Consider the following 20,137-nt stretch of genomic DNA (forward strand, 5'->3'; position numbering starts at 1 on the left):
AGCGCTGGAGGTCCAGCGTGCTTAACGCCCTGGGCAACCCAGTCCTACAGGATCTTCGAAGAAGCAGACGCTTGACTTCCACCAGAGCCAACAAACATGGCCGACGCCAGCGAGCGTCACAAAAGTGTGACGCCAGCGAGCGTCACATTTTTCGGTGTACACAGCTCGTGTGCACAAAAATGCGCCCGTGTGATTTGGAGTCCATCCACTGTGGCAGCTGTTGTCCTACCAAGCGCACGATGAGTCTGCTGTCTCTGAGCACAGCGTTACACCGCCACCGACCCAACTATGCTGTTCACCATCCCAGCGTCGTTGTCAGTCGCCTTCCTCGCCACAACTGGGAAACTAGCTGGTGCAGCCGATGGAGGTGTGGTCACGGAACGGTCAAGCTCACCGATTCCTCTGTCTGTTATTATGCTGAAGAACAAGGTGTGTGTCTGTACAGATGGTGCAAATACTACTTCTCTTGTCTATATGGGTGCCGCTAGTATTTCTGTTATGAGCTTTCGCTTCAGAGATCGCTTAGGACAGAAAGTTATGTCCGCGTGAGATTGCAAAGAAACTTTTCGTGGAGTTGGCGGTGAAACGTTGTGTCCTGTTGGTGTTCGTTCGGTTTTGGTTGCGATCTGAGGATAGAGCTTTAGAGCCGAGTACACTGTATTGGTCCATGCAACTCGTTATGTTATTTTAGGCATAGATTTCCTACGTGAATGAAGCCTTACACTTGACTGTGACACTGGATAGATCTTACTCAGGAGCACGTTGCTAATCCCCATACTTTGTGATTTGCAGACCGCTAAAGCCGATGTGTTTTCGCTGTCTCAAGATGTAGTACTGCCTGGTCGAACAGCCATTTTGTTCCCAAGAGTTCTTCACGTGCCCGGATAGGATCATACAGTGCTCTTGTCGAGCCAGATCATAACGCGATTAAGAAGAATGTGTTGGTCCCTCGATCTATTGTTCAAGCCATCGACGGTCGCGCCTTCTTGTGAACAGGGAACACTTCTACGGAGTTTCTTGCCCTGCTAGTCGGACTTAAATTGGCAACATTTGAGGAGCAAGCCACAATTGATGTACGAACAGTTGCAGCGTGTTCAGACATCAATCGACCATTGCCCAACTATTTGGATCACTTGCGACGTATTATAAATAAGTCGTTGTCGTCTTCCAAGCAGGACATACTCCAGCAAGTGCTCACCTGCTGCATGTCAGTATTCGATTTTAAGCAACGCGAGCGTTCTCAGCTGTTGCCGGAATCCTGCAGGCACCACCGCTTCAACACAGGGCAAGAGACTTCGATACGTCAGAAACCCTATCGCGTATCTCCCGCGGAAAAAAATGTGATCGCCGAACAGGTTGACAACATGCTGCAGAAAGGCATTATTCAGAAGTCTTGCAGTCCTTGGGCAGCTCCTGTTATACTAAAGTTAATTTCCCTTCCTTTTATCCTCTGGTAGCTTCAACACTACTTAAGAGAAGATGCGGGTCGAAATATCTCGTTTTTTGCGAAAATTTTCGCTTTTGAGATTTTGCTTCTAAAATTATTTTTGGTCATTCAGCTCTTATTTTCCTAAATATCAAGGCTGAATTCAAGCGGGAAATCTGTGAAAAATCTATCTGCATCAGCCAAGGTGTAGCTCTCTGTCACAAATTTGTGCATATAACGGCCGTTTTAGAACACCCGCCTCTCGGAAACTCGACGTCGTCCGCAATTGCAGTTTGTTCGGTGAGGTAGATCAAGTCTTATTCTAGCATAAAGGACTCCCACCAGTTTCGTATTTTGGTTAAAAAAAGCCATTTTAAAGTCAGTTTTCAGCCATGCTTAAGCCGATCCGGCTGTCCCTACTGGTCACATGGTACTCTGCCCCACTCGCAGAGTGCTTGCGATGGTCAGCGCTTGCCGTGCGTTTCTACGTTTCTCCTAGTCCGCAATGGATCACTTGAAGAAGCATGATTTTCAAGCTTCGAAATATCGAAGCAAGAACAAGTACCAAGGGCGTCGATGTAGGCCGAAACGCAAAGCAACTGTGGAAGAATGCGACTCACCTGCCGCTAGGCCTAATCAAGGCTGTGAGGATACGGTGGCTTGCGGGAACTCCGATGAGATCGACAATGCTGACGCCACAATCAAGTTTGTCAGCGCATCCGAAAAGAAGATAGGACATTTCGTTAACGAGAGAACAAGAAGTGGGGATAATTCCGTAAATGGAGTAATCTGCGACATCGGTGCGCTTACAGCAATGGTATTGAAGAATAAACATGGTTACATTTTTCAAATGCGTTTTTCTCAATTTGCATTTTGAGGCAATTCTGACATGGGGTGCACAAACTTTCTCGCACTTAAAATTGTCCTATCTTAACAAAATTTTGCACAGAGTGTCTTCAAACACTCTAGAGTGCTGATATCTATCTAAAGTTGCAATATGCATTACAGATATTTTGTTTCATAACTTGAAATGCTGATGAGGGAGATGTAAACTATAGATTTGGTACTCTCGAAAAAAGGCAGCATGTTATGCCCACACTTGAGGTTCCTTGCAGCAATATACTGCTCATGTGCAGAAAAATGAGCTGTATTGGGATTCTGTGTGAAAATTTTTAATAAGCTAGAAAGTGTGCACAGAAACCCTATATTCTGTTAAGAAAGTAGTTGGAACTCTGTAACTATTGTACCTACAAGAAAACCAATTACAGTTTTGAAATCGTCATTGCAAACTCTACCAATGCCTAAAATTTTCAAAGTTTTAGGTCAAGAAATTACAAAAATAACTTTTTCGAGTAGCATCTCCCCTTAAGGAGGGAAGTTGTTCAAAGTCTGCAGTCGACACTCGTTGATGATTCGAGTGCGCAGTGGCAGCACAAAGGAAGAGCCGTTGTCCGGTAAAGAGATGCTTTATTCAAATGCCAAGGCGTCTGTCCGCGTGCAAGCCCGAAACTCTACTCCCTCCCATGCACAACCAAAACATGACTTTTTCAACCTTCAGTTGCACAAAGGAGTCGCAAACCAGCCAATCACACTTTGCAAGTTCACATCATTGCAACCAATAGCACAATGACCTTCTTGCCGCACACAGCATTGGTGGAAACAGTGGCACGCGTTTCAACATGCCAGGGAATAGGATTGCTCAGAGACGCGTGTCATCTCCCTCCCCCCTAAGTTAGGCTGCGAGTATCGGCCCTTGATGTCCTCCCCTTTTCTCCTGCAAGTGGCTGCCACGCAAGCTGCGAGAATGTTTCCATAAAACCACGGCTTATTGGCAGCATGTCTGCCGCACAGTGGGCTGCCCTGCCAGTACTGAGAAAATTCTGTCTCCCCTGTAGCTGTGAGCCGGATTGCTTGAAATCCAGACACCATAATTGGGACCCAATAGTGATCGCACACAAAAGCATCCATCGGTCGTAGCGGGCTAAGCAGGGGTAAAGCTACCGCCAGGGGGTTTTCACAGGCATGCTCAGAAGGCGCACGCAGATGCCAAACATTGACACTCAAACCGGCTGGGCAGTGTCGTGTCGCCCAATTTCCGTCGCCAAGACAGTCCATGGGACATGTGGGAAGCGCCTGGGCATTAACAGTGGCAGTGACCTCAAGCACCCCCTACCTTTTATCTTCACGCTCGTCTCCCTGAACGCTCCCCCTCAGTGCGGACTGTCTACCCTTTTGTTCCGAGCGGGGGTGCAGATCTGGTGCCTCTTCTATGGCGCAGCCACTAATCTGATTTCTTTCCATGCCTGGGTGTTTTTCGCGTCCCCTCTTCGCGGAACCCACCTACATCCTTCGTTTCCGGTTATTGGCCGATACAGCAACATGTGAAATCGTCCTGCGCTTTGCTGTAGTCGCATAAACTGGGCCACACAACAACGGCAAGACCAACTCCGTTACCTAAAACTGACTACTAGTGAAAAAGAAAGACAACTCGTGGAGACTTTGTGTCGACTACCGCCACCTGAATGCCGTCACAAAGAAAGACGTGTATCCCTTACCACGCATTGACGATGCTGTTGACTGCCTTCACTCCGCATCGTACTTTTCATCAGTTGACCTCCGATCTGGGTACTGTCAGATAATGATGCACCCGTCTGACATAGAAAAGACCACTTTTGTTACGCCTGACGGACTCTATGAGTTTAACGTCAGGCCATTAGGCTTATGTAATGCCCCAGCAATCTCAGAGCGATTTATGGACTCCATCCTCCGTGGTCTCAAATGGGAGGTTTGTATGTGTTATTTAGATGACATGATTATTTCTGGTCTAACTTTCCACGAGCACAACCGGTGGCTCGGTGTTGTTTTGGACTGCATCTGGCCAGCTGGCCTCGTTTTAAACTCTAAGAAGTGTCATTTTGGTGAGCGTCAAGCCCTTGTGCTAGGATATCTGGTTGACAAGGACGGTATACGGCCAGATCCCCAAAAGATTTCTACTGTTCGCAACTTTAAGCAGCCGAAGACAGTGAAAGACCTCAAAAGATTCCTGGGCCTTTGTTCTTATTTTTGCAGGTTTATTAAAGACTTTGCCCAGCTTGCTTGTCCTCTGACTGACCTGCTCCACAAGGACACTCGTTACATATGGTCTACTCAGTGCGACACTGCTTTTCAACAACTGAAGTTTACGCTCACCTCTGGGCCACTTCTCCACCATTTCGATCCGGAGGCGTTCACTGAACTGCATACCAATGCAAGTGGTGTGCCCATTGGTGCTATGCTCATCCAGAGTCATGACAGATGCCAACCCGTCGTTGCGTACGCAAGTCCTACTTTGACGAAAGCAGAGAGCAATTATACAGTAATGGAACTGGAATGTCTTGCTGTTTTTTTCGCCGTTCACAAGTTCAAATCTTGTTTGTATGGCCGCCATTTCATGATTGTCACCGACCATCATTCTCTCTGGTTGCTTGTTGGACTGCGTTACACAGCCGGGCGGTTGACTCGATGGGCCTTGTGTCTTCAAGAACACAACCTTTCTGTTGCTTATAAGAGCAGTCGGTGTCACACAGATGCCGACTGCTTACCTCGTCTTTCCTTTCAGAGCGAGGGTACTGAGGAGGACGATTTCGACGGCTACTTAACTACAATCTCATCTGGCTTTCCTGACTTCTCCGTCTTCAAGAATGAACAACAGCGCGACCCTTCAGTAAAGCTGATTATGTAATGCTGCATTGGAGGAGCGTGGAAGAGAAGGAAGAAGCGACGTTACCATATAAACAGAGGTGCATGTTGCATTTCCTGTAATTTATTTGTGTGATAGCATTGCAGCCGAAGATTCTGTATCAGATTCTTCTCCTTTGTCTGGTCTGCCAAAATGATGCTAGTTGCATGCCAAACTACTCCTACTGTGATCCTCTGTTCCTGCTCTGATCCACTAAATGACACTTGCTGCCCATCATCCAGTGTTGGCTGATGACATTTAGCCAAAAACTGTGTACTCTTAACTGAAACTTGGCTGGAAAAAAATATATATATTTATTGCTGCATGGCCTTATTACGACTCGGAGTAGCAGACGAAGAGGAGACGAAAAGCTTTATACACTATGTACAGATATAGCGGGTAATAGCATGCGAGTAGCGGTGCCGAGGAGCGCAAAAGACCTACAAGACAGCTGATGGCAACTCTCCTTTTTAACCCTTTCGCTGTCGGACCTTTCTGACCGTGACGCACCCCCAGTGTCGGCTTGGTTTCAGGGAACGAACATAACAGGGAATGAGCATAGCAATTTATTTTTGATTATGATTGGTATACAAATAACATAGTCAATGTAATATACACATTTCAGTGTTCTGCAGCTGTTGTTAGTAAACATCATCATCATCATCAGCCTGACTATAAAATCCCTTCAACATCCGAATCTGACGATGCGGAACCCTCTTCCTCGCATGCGACTCTGTCCGAGTCCGAATCCGAGCTCGGCTCGTATTCTGAATCGGAATTGAGCCACCGCTCCGATGAGCAGACGAAGGTCCCGCGCGCTGAGCCATCCGAAAGTAACCGCGCGCAGGGAGGATGCGCTTTCAGTCGCCCGCACAACGGAGATAAATGGGACGTTGCGTGATCAAGATGACAGAGAGAGATGGAAAAAGGCTAAACAAAGTTCGAAGGGCTTTACGTTTACTGCTGCAAGTCGAAAGCGAGGGTGCGGCGAGAGAGCGAAAGCAGCAACGAGTCGCTCTTTTCGGAGAGGCAACGGCACGTGCGCCTGAACTTGACGCACCGTTGCAGGCACACCAACAGAAGAAAAATAAAAACCTTCAAACCAGCGGAGATGGCAGAGCAACCCTTGAACCCATAACCACACGCGCGCGACGCATGATACAGCGAACACGGAGCCACCGCGCCACTCAGCAAAGAGAAAGTGGGGAGTGGCAGTCGCGCCGTACTCTTCAATACATGGAGTAACACAGGTCGGGGCGAATATACGAACTTGTAGAAAGAGTCAACAGATTGCGTGGCCAATCCAGGAGCGCCAGCTTTGCGCTCTGGCGCGAAATTTTGAACGCACGATAGAGAACGTACCGGTACGTCAGTGACACTTTTGGGGGGGAAGCGCGTTGACGTACCGGTACGTCCGTGACAGTGAAAGGGTTAAAGGACTGACAACTGGTGAGAATGTTTTTGTGAGACGCTGATGACCATGATTTATAGTGATAGAACCCAGCACTCTGCTCAAGATTTAAGTGGAAATTATAAATTTAAATTGGCAAAGAAAGCCTCAAAAACCAGTATGCAGCGAGGCCTGGCAGTGAAATCTTGGTACTTCGGATGTAGTCTATGAAATTACTGTACATAAGTGGGCTGTTCTTAAGTACAACATAAATATTGCTTAAAATTGCAGTTGCTATATTATGAGGCACTTGCGCTTTATTCTATCCTTAGGAAATCAAAAGCACATGCATGGCTATGGCAACACACTGAACTGTGTAGCACGTGCAATGGTGGTACAACTGTGCCATTTGCGCATTTTGCTACAATTAGTCTTGCCTGCTCCTGGCTGCGCCCACTCAAGTGCCATCTGCGCCAGCTGTGCAAAAGTGCGATATCTTTGCATTTTCATGACAATGCAATGTTATCAGCACAGTTATGCAGCTACAATCAACAACTGATTCTTCGGACGGCCGATTTTTCGGACATGTCCGATATTTCAGTCGCCTTCGCGGCGCCACCGTGGTACCCCATAGAGTCAATGTATAAGAATCTCTGAAATTTCGGACGCTAAAACCCTTCGCTGTCCGATTTTCTGGACTTCTTGCCATGACCGCAGGCCCGAAACAGAATTGATGGTAGCCACCACAGCCGCCATTTTGATTATCTCGCCTCCTAGAACAATCGCTTTTGCAAGCAGATCCGCTAGTAGCTGTAGCCACTATTCCTTAATTATACACGTGTCTACCCGCCGACGAGCACCGATACGCCTAATAATTGTACTGGGAGGCCTTCAGAGCTACTTCGAGCGTGCCTGTGGCAATTTCAGCAGGTGGAGGCAGTATAAGGTCTGTCGGGTATCGGCTACAACACTTGCGGTTTTACGCCGAATCGACTCATATCTATTCACGGAGGCCACACGACACACGGAAAGCCGACAAACCACATCGCAACAAAAGTGTGTACAGTAGACTCCTGTTAATACGAAGTTCACGGGGACCGCAAAAAACTTAGAATTAAACGAACTTCCAATTAAGCAGAAACACAAAAAACAGCACTTTATTTGTGGCGAAATCGAGTATTTTCTCTAAGAAAAATAGTCGGTCATCTTGCCTTGCTTCTTCTTGCAGAATCGCGCTGCTGAAAGCAAGATCTGCAGGCTGTAGATGTGGCGGAACACTTCTTCCGCGTTACCTTCAGCGGCAAAGAAGCGCTCCGCGAGAGCAAGGCCCGCAGCTACATCGGCAGCCTTAGGCTGCGGCTCGCCTTCAAAGTCATCGTCGCTTTCCTCGGTCGCTTCCTGGGGCCGAGTAATCTCTACAATTTCGCTATCCGTCAGCGCACCACACGTTTCGACCGCCTTGTCTACAGCGACGTAATCTTCAAAATTGACGTCCCTGAGAGCATCACCAAAATCAGTGCCGTCAAGCTCGCTTGTTGACGCTTCCTCCGCTGAAATTTCGGAGGCATCCTCCGAAGAAGCTGCCACAAAACCGCAAGCCCTGAAGCAGTTTGCGATTGTTTCATGCTTCACACGATCCCATGCTTGCGCCAACATGTGGATGGCACTAAGCAGGCTCACCTCGTACTTTGTGGAGCTATCCATACACAAAATCATGCGCTCGAGGAGGTGCCGCCTGTACAGGACTTTAACATTCTTGATGATGCCTTGGTCCATTGGCTGCAAAACAGCCGTTGTGTTTGCAGGCAAAAATGCGAGGCGTATTGCACTCAAGGCTGGCACATTCACGTGAGCACTGCAGTGATCGACCAGGAACAACACCTTGTGGTTCGAAGCAGCAAACTTGCGGTCCAATTTGCTTATCCAGCTCTTGAAGATTTTGGCCATCATCCACGCTTTTTTGTTCGCCTCATAGTCCACAGGCAGCGTCTTCACGCCTTTAAAACATCTCGGCTTCGCGGCTTTCCCGATCACAGTAAGCGACATCGTTCCGTGCCAGTCATGTTTGCCGTGATCAGCACCGACACTCTTTCCTTGCTGCGTTTGCCCCCAGCACAGTCGTCGTCCTTGAATGTCAGGGTCTTCTCTGGTAGAAGCCGATAGAAGAGTGCAGTCTCATCTGCATTGAAGATGTCTTCCGGTCTGTATTCGACGAGATATTCACGCAGCTTTCCGCCCTTCCACGTGGCGCATGTTTGCTGGTTAACGGACGCCTTTTCACCACACACGCTCTTGAAAACTAGGTCATGGCGGTCTTTAAAGCGCGTCAGCCATCCATCTGACGAAACGAAGTCATCGATCCCCAACATTGCTGCAAGCGTTCGGGCTTTCATCGCAACGATGTCTCCGCTGAGAGGAAGTTTGTTGCTCCTGGCCTCCCTAATCCAAACCAGCAGAGCCTTCTCCAACTCTGGGTAAGCGCCGGTGCGCATTCGCTTCCGAGAAGTCTTGAACTTGTCATTCTCAAATGCATCCATTATTGTGTGCTTCTTCTTGATGTAGTTTGAGAGCGTGTTCGGCTTGATCCAGTACTTCCGCGCTATGTCTTGTTTGGCGGCACCTCCCTTCTCAACTTCCTTCAAAACCTCGACTTTCGTTGCCAGGTCGAGCGTGCGATAAGAGCCACGGTTTGCCATGGCTATAAACTGCGCGTCTAGGTACAGTCATTTCCGAATCACTCGTGGAACAACATAGCCTACGAGCTTCCCGCACAAAGGCGCTCAACCAACACATGCCTCGACATACGCTGCGCACACTGCAAGACTAATCTCGCACAATCTCGCCACTGCCAGTATGCAGCGTTGCATGCACCTATGGCACCCGCGTGGCCTCCGCGATCAGCTCCGGCCACGTGCGGCAGCCTCGCGTGGCCTCCGGCGGGAGCAGCTTTGCCTCCCGTCAAAGTTGATCGCGGAGGCCACGGCAGCCGTAGCAATGAATAATCGCGCCGCTCCAAGAAGGATGGCGTTGCGGGCGGCTGCAGTGGCGATGACACCAACGCAGAGCACGGAACTGTTGCAACACTTGAAAAATTGCACATTCTACCAAAGAATGACGGCCACCTCGAAAATCCCGGCTGAAAATTAACTTCCAATTAAACAATATTACTGGATGAGGACTTCGAATTATCGACCAATTTCTTCTATAGGATTACATGCAAAACTGACGGGACCAGCACTTCACTTCTAATTAACCGAAAATTCCAATTAAGCGGCTTCAAATTATCGGGAGTTGACTGTATATGGAATGGTACGAACGTTGCTCTTGACCGCCATCAACATCTTTGCAACACACCGTACGGAGGCATTTCAACTTGGCACCGTTCATAGACATATAGTCTCTCATCGAGTTCTAGCATTGTTATTGGGAGTAATACACATTGTTTCTTGTGCTGTAAAGCACATCAAAGTACATATGTCATTTGGAATGCACGTTAGACATTTGCCATCACTTTTTGTCTTGGTCCTGACAGCGCAAGTTGTCAACTCATTTGTAATTTTATTTCTGCATTGCAGCCAGGCGCATATCTTTGTTCTCATTAGCCTACAAAACTTTAATTGTTTACAAAATGAAGTTTCTTGCCTACCCAAATAAATATGTTTGCAACATACCATGCATGGTATACCGTCCGTGAGAAAGCAAGCTTAATTGGTCGCTGTTGGCTTTGTGTCTTGCTTCACTTTTGAGCAGCACTTACTGATTGCACAGTAATAACATGTTTTGCTAAATGGCTACAGATTACTGCTGTACTACTCCGAGTGCTAAAAAAAAAAAAAAACATTTTCTGCTCCGAAACTGCTCCAAAATGCTGGTGTGGCTGCTCCTAAATTGCTCCAGAACGACATTTTTCCTGCTACAAAATTTGCTCAAAATCCTAAACTAGTTGGACCACCACTGCACGTGTAAAAGCGTATCATTTTCGATCCATGTGGTTTCATTTTGACTGGGTAAATACCAAAGGAGTTGGACAGGGAATCACAAAAGCACGTAGCTATTATTGCAGAAATGCTTTAACACTTCGGAAAACATGATCGCAGGAACATCAACTTGATAAACAAAATAATCCTTTCTCACAGTTACATGTACACCTTGTCGTCTGCTTCCCATTAATGCCGGCGTACCACCACTACCACACTCACCTATCACAGTTTTCAGCATGCTTCCAGTGAACGACTACATCCTCACTGCAAATTGAAAAATTTTCATAGAAAATGTTCCACTGTTTTCTACATTACCACTTCGCGAATTAGGCACTCCGACTGGCAAATTTTCCATTGCATTAAAGAAACAGGTACTATGAAAATTGGTTGTCTGTCCATTTAACACTGGGCTGGCTCCACCTTAAGAGGAAGCTGGAAATACATGTAGAAGGAGAATTTGTTTTTTTTTTTTTAGCAATAACTGCACCAAATATGTCAAGGTTTGTAGCATTTAAAAGAAAAACCTAAAATCTAGTGACTGTTGGTTTCGAATTTTTTGTTTAGATCATCAATTTTTTTATTAAAAATTGGCAAAAAGTGAAAATTTTCAGGAAACCAAACTATCAAGTTTACAACTCTGTAACTCGGCAATGAAAAATGATCATCACAATTCTGTGCATTGCATCTAATATACACCTGAAATGGACAAAATTGATATGTTACACATGAATCTAAAAAAAATTTGTAATACGAAAATACAGCTTTTGCGGTACCCTTGTGCACAACGTAACAAATTCACGTAAGATACAAAATGACATACTGAATTAGTCAACTTTCAATGATCTAATGGATACCTCTTATAGAACCGCGATATCTGTTGTTGATGCAGAGCTACTAATTGGTAATCTTGTTTCTAATCTAATCTAATCGTGTTTTTTTTAATCGTGTTTCTATTTTTCTCAAATGCCCTAAATCGATATTCAGCTTCCAACAGTCACTAGAATTTAACTTTCTCTCTTAAACGCAATAAATTTCATTAAAATTTGTCTAGGGGTTATCTCAGAAAAACGTTTTTGCATTTTATATGCATTTGAATGGGCCGCATCAGAGTTGGGCCCGAGCTAAAGCTTCCTCTTAAATCCCTTTGGCGATCCATCGTTGGCAGGAACGAGGTGGGGCAGGGGCTGACGTCACCCACGTCGCATTCCCCTTTCGTCGCAACAGCAGTCTTGGTGCGGCGTGCCACCAGATTCCTCAGTTCAACCCACGGGAACAGGTCAGCGGTTGTGTGAAACTTTGCAGGTTGTCAGTCACAAGGGCAACCACTTCAGAAGAACAAGGTGGCAGGGGAGTGCCCGTTGCCTCGGTGATGGGCACGCAGTGCGGCATAACAGCACCTCGCCGCTAGACAATGCATCCAGAAGTTGAGCTGTGCAATGCAGGTCCGTAAGTTGGATGCGCTAGTTGAGCGACGTTGTTGATTGAGTGGAGGGATAGGCCTTGACACTTTTTGCGCCTGTGGTTTTCCCTGCTGCTCGACCCTGAGATGGTCCACTGGAACGACCGAGAATCAGCAACGCGAGACCACTTTGGCCAAAGCAAGCACCCTCTGAATGCTGTTCAAACCACCAGACCAAAATCACTGAACCAAGCACTTTCTGAGATCTGTCTGCGCTAAATGAAACAAAATAAAAAGGAAAGGCTTCTTAACAACATGAGACAACAACATCAAAGAGAAAGTTCGAGATACGGACCTTTCCTTAATTGTCAATGCGAGACAGTGTTAATAAAATCGGGATTGTTGTGTAAACGATTTTCTACTGTAATGAGGGCAGGTCGGTAAAGACTAAGGTTGCCAAAGATGACCTAATTTTTCCCCCGAAAGCAGTTACGCAAAGGCTGAGCGCTGCTAATCTGTGTGCCTGGGTGTCACTTTGCAAAAGTATGGAATGACATCCAACAACTGTAACCGCCAACTGAAATAACCTTCCGCTTAGTGCCATCTAAATGCACTCGGCAAAACAAGTACATACCACATTTATAAAGCCCAGAAGCGGTCCTACCAAATGAAGAAAGAAATACTCGGAACTCACACGAACGACATAAAAACAAAGGTGAATCTAAATTATACACTGACACAACTAAAACGTACAATACATAAATAGTATCACATTCAAAAGTAAGCATTTAGGCTCTTCCTAGCCTATATATCTGTAAATACAACAAACAAATGGAAACACTGACGTATTCTTTACTCAAGTGTTCAGCAATCAGGTTTTAGTAGGAAATGAGCAGCGAAAAAACAGTATTTCTGTTTACGCGAGCAGAAGGGACTAACAGCCTGAAACAATGCGCTCTTTACATCTCAACCATTTCAGACGCGCTCGAGTGAGTTGACCATTCATGAGTCTGCCTACTCTTCAGTAGTAAAACAAGAACAAAACTGAGTTGCCCGAAACACCTGCGATTTTCAACCCGCGCCCTCCAAATGCTGGGAGAGTGGCACATTCACAGACCTGTGTGCACGCTGTCCCTTTGTCCACTAGGCAGCCGCCTTTCTTTTCCCCTGGAAGGGAGCAGCCGTTGAAGCAGACTCTCGAGCATACCTGACGCTCCGCTGCTTACAATGCCTTGGCACCACTGAGAACGGGCGGCATTTGTGGCATCTGAAATTCTGTAAAATACTTCCTTTCCCGATGTGCGCTATGCCTATTCTAAATTTCGGCAACCGCCTAAGCTTCGGATTTAACCCTCTCAGCTTTTCCCTAATGTCTTTGCCGGTTGGTGCACTTCACCCGGCTCATATCGCCGCCCCAGTCTGACTTTCTTGGCTTGCGCCTTTGCGGCTCACAAAGCTTGTAGTCTCAGCACGCATTCTCCCAGGTACACTCCCTTCTCATCGCAACGATATCACTCTGAGTGGCGAAACCAAGCTAGGCTCATGGTTTTGGTAGATGTCTGTGCCTCTGACATAACATGACTGTATCTGATGCCATCTGAGCTAGCCGGCTCGCCCTGTGGTCTCTCCGTGACAGGTTTGGCCTTGTCGCTATCATGCCGGCCTTCGCAGCCGACCTGACTTACAGCATCAAAATACCTTGTCAAAGCCATCTCTGCCTTATCATAGTCGCGATTCTCCTCACCAAGCAGATGTTTCAAAACACACAGGAGACTACAAGGGAACAGCAGGATCAACCACTCTGATCGGAGGTTTTGGTTGACACCTTCTTCTCAGTCTGTAAGAAAAGTAACACTGCTGTCGCCTCCTTTGAAATTGTGGAGAGAGTATTGGGCTTTGCACTATATCCATGCTTTAATTTCTCGACCGCTCTCTCGCCATGCCTTTTGCTCAGGACTTTCGCGCTCCTTTCCTTCTAGCTCTCACCTCTCATTTCTGTTGCGTTCCTTTGCCTCGAGCTTTTGCTCATCAGTCATTTCGCGGGTCTCGTCAGCTTCCTTGACCATCACATCCTTTTGCCTGCATCACGTCAAGAATCGCTTTCCTTGTTTTTACGGAGCCAGCGCAAATTCTCAACTCCTTGCAAATTTGAATGAGTCCTTAGCTTCCATTCTAAAACTGGTACAGCACAACACAGAAAGGAAGAAACAAGCTGAGCCAGCTAGATGAAAGAACAGAGCGAACAGAACCCAATCCTCAACCCTAGTCCTGAGCTTGGAATTCCTCCATCACAATCTCGTTCCTCATGTTGCTTGCCCACGAAATTTGCCCTTACTTCAAGATAAATTGAGCTGTTTAAAGAACGTAAACTCTTAACTCATAGTCAACCAAAAAAAGAAAACGCTCTCCTAACATCTGCCTGTGCTAGAGGGGTCTGGCGACATGAAAAGCAAACATCAGGCACTCGCCCAGCCAAAATGGCTGACGCTGGTCGGTCTCATACAGCCATTGAGTGGTGTAGCAGGCATCTCCAGGCCTCCTATCTTGCAGCTTGTCATCCGCTGTTGAGATACTAGCTTGTCAATTCCACAGCTGCCATCCACTATTGCGACTGGGGGTCGAGAATGAGAGGGACTCTTGGAGCAGACGAAGTGGAAATGAAAAGCTTTATGCAATATGAACAGACATAGCAGGTAATAGCATACAAGCAGCGGCCAGAGCATACCAGACCGACGGGGTGGCTAGTGGCGACTCCCTTTCGTAACAGTGGGCCGGTTCTGCCTAAATCTCCTTGGCCATCCCTTCTCGGCAGGAACGAGGCAAGGCTGGGGCTGACGTCACATGCATCGCGTTCCCCTTTCGTCGTGGCAGCAGTCCCGGTGCAGTGCGCCACCGCATGTCTCGATTCGACTGCCAGGAACGGGTCAGCAGTTTCGTGGAAGTTTGCAGGTTGTCAGTGACAAGGGCAACCACATCAGAAGAACTAGAGTGAGGGGGAGGGGGAGCGCTTATTGCCTTGATGATAGGCATGCAGTGTGGCACAACATGCCTGTAGGCAACACTTGTCCATAATGGGTTAAAGCAGGGTTTGTCCGTAAATTAATGAGACTACCTGCCGCGCGGCGCTGCAGTCGCCAGTAGTGCGCTCTCCGGAGGCAGGATCTGTGGCGGGAAGGGGGGGGGGGGGGGCGTTACAAGCTAAGTAACGCACTGGGCGGCAGTCGCATCCGAGCTCCGATTCAATGAGGATCTAAACTTGCAGAAAAGCTGTTTAAAAGTTTTTATCATGGCAGAAAACGTAAAAGGTGGAGTGTTCGCTAGAGCAGTGGTACACAATTAAATTTTGCTTTCACCGGGGCAAAGCCGCTCCTGAGACACTTGTCTCGGTTAAGGAGGCTTACAAAGACAACGCCCTGTGAAGGGCGCGGGTTTTCCGGTGGTTCAATGAGTTCAAGAATGGACGGGAGACCGTCGTTGAAGACATGGAGCGATTGTGACACCCTTCAACGAGTGGCATGGATGAAAATGTGGCCAAAGTAAAGAATCTGCTGGACTCTGACTGTCATTTGAGTATCAGATTAATCGCCACAGACCTTAACATGTGCAAAACAACGGCTCACGAAATTATTTTTGAAAATTTGAACATGCGGAAAGTTTGTTTTAAATTGGTTCCAAAAGTGTTGTGTGACGAACAAAAACAGCGGCGAGTTGACGTTTCCCGTGAAATGTTGGTGCAGTTAAAAAGTGAATGGGACTTGGACGGCTTAATAACAGGCAACAAATCGTGGGTATTCCAGTACAACCCCGAAACCCTGTGCCAATGTTCGGAGTAGCATACCGCGAACTCTCTGTACCTCAAGAAAGCGAGAATGCTGAAATGCAAGGTAAAGACAATGTTTTCATTGTCTGTTCTGACAAGCATGAGGTGGTCCACAAATAATTTGTACCTCCGGCATGAACTGTCAATGCCATGTTCTACAAATGACTACATAAGCACCTTCACAGAGCCATCAAACGGAAACGACCAAAGATTGCTAATTGCTTGAAGCTCCACTATGACAACGCTCCAGCCCACATCGCCTTTGTTGTGACCACCTATCTGGCCCCGATAGGGGTTGCAACCTTGTCGCAGCCACCGTACAGCACTGATCTGAGCCTTACAGACTTTTTCTTGTTCCCAAAGTTTAAGAGAAGCCCGAAAGGTCACTGTTTCGACGATGTTCCCGCCATGCAATGGGCTGTCGCAGAGTCTCTGGAAGAGGTTACAGCAGCTGACTTCTAGGGAGCCTTTACAGCATGGAAATTGCATTGGCAGTGGTGCATCAATGCCAAAGGAGCTTATTTTGAAGAACTTTAATAACATGTACCGATCCGATCTGCAAGGTTTTTTTTTTACCAGACCCAGTCTCATTACTTTACGGACAAGCCTTGTAGAAAGATACGTGTGTATGTATATGGCGCAGGAATTTGTATTGGTATTCTGTAAACTTGCGTTAGTTTTTAGTTGGATTAGGGGTGAGATCATGCAAGCATCTTCTCAAATGCTCGCTTTGCCTTTTAGATCGCTGAGTAGGTGGTGTTCAATTTGTTCTCCTGCTTTGCCATGCTGATGACCACTGACAAAAGTTCAGCGCCAGCCAATCACAAAAGCGCATGCAAACGTGTGGAAAGCGAGATGCTTGCGCGATCTCAGCCCAGGGCATACTTCTACTGGTGTATGTTCCCTTTCTCATGTGAGCTCTGATGTACACAACTTCTCTTGGCTCACACAAACACCCTCTTCTGCTCCAAATTTTGTCTTGACAGCTGCGACAAAAGCTACAATGTCTACTGGAGCTGCAAGTATGGGAATGGTGGGTGGCAGTACATGCATTTGCATGCAGTTTGTCCTTCTGGCTTCAAACATCCTTGTGACATCTTTTCTAGTGTTTAGCACAGAAATTGTCCACTGTTATTTTGGAATTTCAGTGCCAAACACTATAAAACATCCACCAACAAGGCTGCAGCTCAATGCTTGCAAAGTTCATTCTTGTGACTTTCTAAATGGATCATTTTCAGCAGAATATTGAGTTATAAATACAGCAGTTTGCACTAAATTAAAAAATTAAATTATGGTGTTTTACGTGCCAAAATCACTTTCTTATTATGAGGCACGCCATAGTGGAGAACTCTGGAAATTTCGACCACCGGGGGTTCTTTCACAGGCACCTAAATCTAAGTACACGGGTGTTTTCACATTTCGCCCCCATCAAAATGTGGCCGCCGTGGCCAGAATTCGATCCCGCGACCTTGTGCTCAGCAGCCTAACACCATAGCCACTGAGCAACGACGGCGGGTACAGTTTGCACTGATACTCGCGTTGTGCAAATATTGAATAGTAAACTTCTAACCAAATATCGAATCAATTCAAGAAAAGAAAATCCAAATATGAAATTGACTATCAGAAAATGTTACACAAAATTTCATGCTTACAAATTTGGGCAATATGGTGCTGCATATGCTCGGAAGTCTCATAGCATTATATAACAAGAATCTAGCAAGCTGTTAGTAACTTAGGTTTAATGAAATCAAGACATACAGTACGGTCTGCTTTTATAAAGGAAACACCATATTAATATTCCAGCACTGATTATAGCTCAGTTCAGGTATATAAAGGTATAGAAACAATTTTTTTTTTATTAATAAAATTTTAGTTGAACAGAATAATGTGCCTTTTTTCCTCAGAAACTAATGAATTAGTGTCCGACCGTTGTACTGCTGTGTGTAAACCTATGAGATTCTCAGTTCTATAGTGGACCTAGGTTTTACGGCAATATTTGTTTTACTGCATAGAAAGTCTTGCTTTCCAGTTTCTTTTCCAAAATGCAGAAGGGCTATCCCAGCTTGTTACAGCAGGTGGGTAAGGCCAATTTGTGTGACAGACGAAAGGACCATGCATCATGTCTCGCATTGCCGGCACCATCTGCTCTGTTTCATTGTCAGGTTCGGTGGGATTTGCCACCTGTCAAAGATTTTACTACTCGCAGGGTCATGGCAAGCTTGCTTGCCCCCCCCCCCCCTCCCCCCTTTTCCTGTTTATCTGCCATCCGTGCCAATGCATGCAGCCAGTCATTCCACTTTCGTGCCCACGGTATAAATCCGAAGCTAGTTTTGTGGCAAGTTGCTCGGAGCTACAAAGAAAAATAAAAGTGATGTGAGTCTGCAAATGGCGTTGGTAACGAGAGAGCGCCGTTCCATATGTGTCGTAAAGATGGCGGCTGTGAATAACTTCATTGCCATCCCGCGTACTCGCTTTCGTTTGCAAGGCAGTTTGGGTGGCTTTCCGATTGTCGTGCGGCTTCTGCAAGTAGATCTGCACCGATTCGGCACCGAACTGCTACTCTAGTCAGCAACACCAGATGAAGCAGCACCGATTAGTCCTAATGGCCTAGCTAGCTAAGCGGCCCGCAAACTGTCATGGAATGCTTGCCGCTAGTATGTGTATACATCATGATGTGATCGGTCTTGAGCTCACGCACGCGGGTTAGGTTGACGGCTGTTGAAGCAGCATGAAGTTCCTCGCCGTGTATCCATGATCTGCGTGCTTCACACTTTTCGAAATATGTGCTGCCTATGTGGCCGGTCTCCCTCTGTTCGGCTGTCATGTTATCATTCCGGTTGGTCTGCTGAACCCGGATGAACTTTATAGCAACAGAAGCAGCCCCAGCCGACTTGGTGCTGTTCTGTGAATTGCAGTGTTCGAGCACTGTGTATGCGATCCCCACCTCGTGCCGACGTCGGGGAGCACTCACAGTGGCCAAGTCCGCTATTGCGTCAGCTGGGGCAGCCAGTCTGCAGCACGCTCGGCAGTCCTTTTGCAGCAAAAAAGAAGTGAAATGCTTGCTTGCACAGCGTCGAGCACGAGCGACTCTGTGGCACGCGACATGTGGCACTGCGCGGGTGTCTACACCGAATATATCGAATGTTCGGGAAATTGAATAGTAGATATTTGATTCGCAAATCGAATTATTCGAATGTTCACTATTGAATTCGGTGATATTCGATATTCCCACACCCCTACTGGTTATCATGTGCATAGAATTTTAGTGCCTTAGAATTAGAATGATAAGGCACAATGAGTAATGCCATAAGAATGTCTGAAGCCACAAGCTCAAAGATTAGACATATGCAAGTAGTAGTATGATCACTCATTCTTATGGTCACTGAACTAGGGCCTGCTGTGTTTTTACAATTTCTATGCAATCGCTAAGGTATGCATGGGAACCTGTGGTTCATTGAGGTGGCACCATATTTCTAGTCATTATCTGCCTATTGTTGCTAGAGCTTGGGCAACTTTTGTTGGATATTGCTGCTGCTCTGTGCCTGCTCCCTTGCTTGTGCATGACGTGCAATGAAGGAAAGTTGATGGCCCGCTGTTGTCGTTAACCATGCTGTTGGCACTACGCTGCTAAGCAGGAGGTCGCACGATCGAATCGCAGTCACGGTGGCTGCATTTTCATGGGGGTTAAATGCAAAAATGCCCTGTGCAGTTTGTGCATATTAAAGTCAAAATTATACTGCAGTCACCCATTACTATGTGCCTCATAATAAGATTCTGATTTCGGCACGTAAAATCCCAGAATTTAGAAGAAAAAAAGTTGATATTAGCTTAATCGTGCCCTGATGGTGGCCAGCTACTGGGAAGCGGCGCCTTCTAAGGGACCTACTGTTTGGCATCACCGGGCTGGCATTAAAGAAATGCAGGAGGTTAGGCTAAACAGTTGTTGCAGCAGTCTTCCCTGCAGCAGTTTTTCTTGTGTTCTCTGCCACAGAGTGGTCGCAGTCCAGCAACGGCCTTGGTACACCGTCTTTCTCGCTGTGCAGTACTCGACCAAGCTGGAGAAGGGCGACTACGTACTGCGGGTGCATGTGCGGCACGAGCAGAGCGCCCTGGTGGAGCGGCTGTCAGACCTGCCACTGGAGCTGTCGCATAAGCTGCCCAGTGCCATCACCCTGGATGCCTACCGCTCCCAGGGTCAGGCCATGCTCGCCTCAGGCAAGAAGTTCGCACCCCTCATGGCACGTCCTGGCACACAGGTGCCCGTCTACCTTGCACCTCTGCCCTGCGACAAGTGAGTCCAGCTGCCACAGTTGGTGGATGGGGCCTCTGGGGCTACTGGTTCAGGTAGATGCAGGGGACTTGAACCACAACAAGCAAATATTCAGACACGCATATAAAAAATGG

The 20,137-nt window shown here is 46.9% G+C and overlaps 1 protein-coding gene across 1 annotated transcript in view; it reads left to right on the forward strand.

Annotated features, from left to right (window-relative positions):
* Positions 1–20,137, forward strand: part of TppII (Tripeptidyl-peptidase II) — a 263,290-nt gene that overhangs the window by 201,281 nt on the left and 41,872 nt on the right. Inside the window, exon 22 of the mRNA XM_065443152.1 lies at positions 19,777–20,024. Within this exon, the coding sequence (XP_065299224.1) occupies positions 19,777–20,024 (248 nt within the window). The remainder of the gene's footprint in view (positions 1–19,776; positions 20,025–20,137) is intronic.

The sequence above is a fragment of the Dermacentor albipictus genome, chromosome 1, assembly GCF_038994185.2.
Source record: "Dermacentor albipictus isolate Rhodes 1998 colony chromosome 1, USDA_Dalb.pri_finalv2, whole genome shotgun sequence".
Classification (NCBI taxonomy): Eukaryota; Metazoa; Arthropoda; class Arachnida; order Ixodida; family Ixodidae; genus Dermacentor; species Dermacentor albipictus.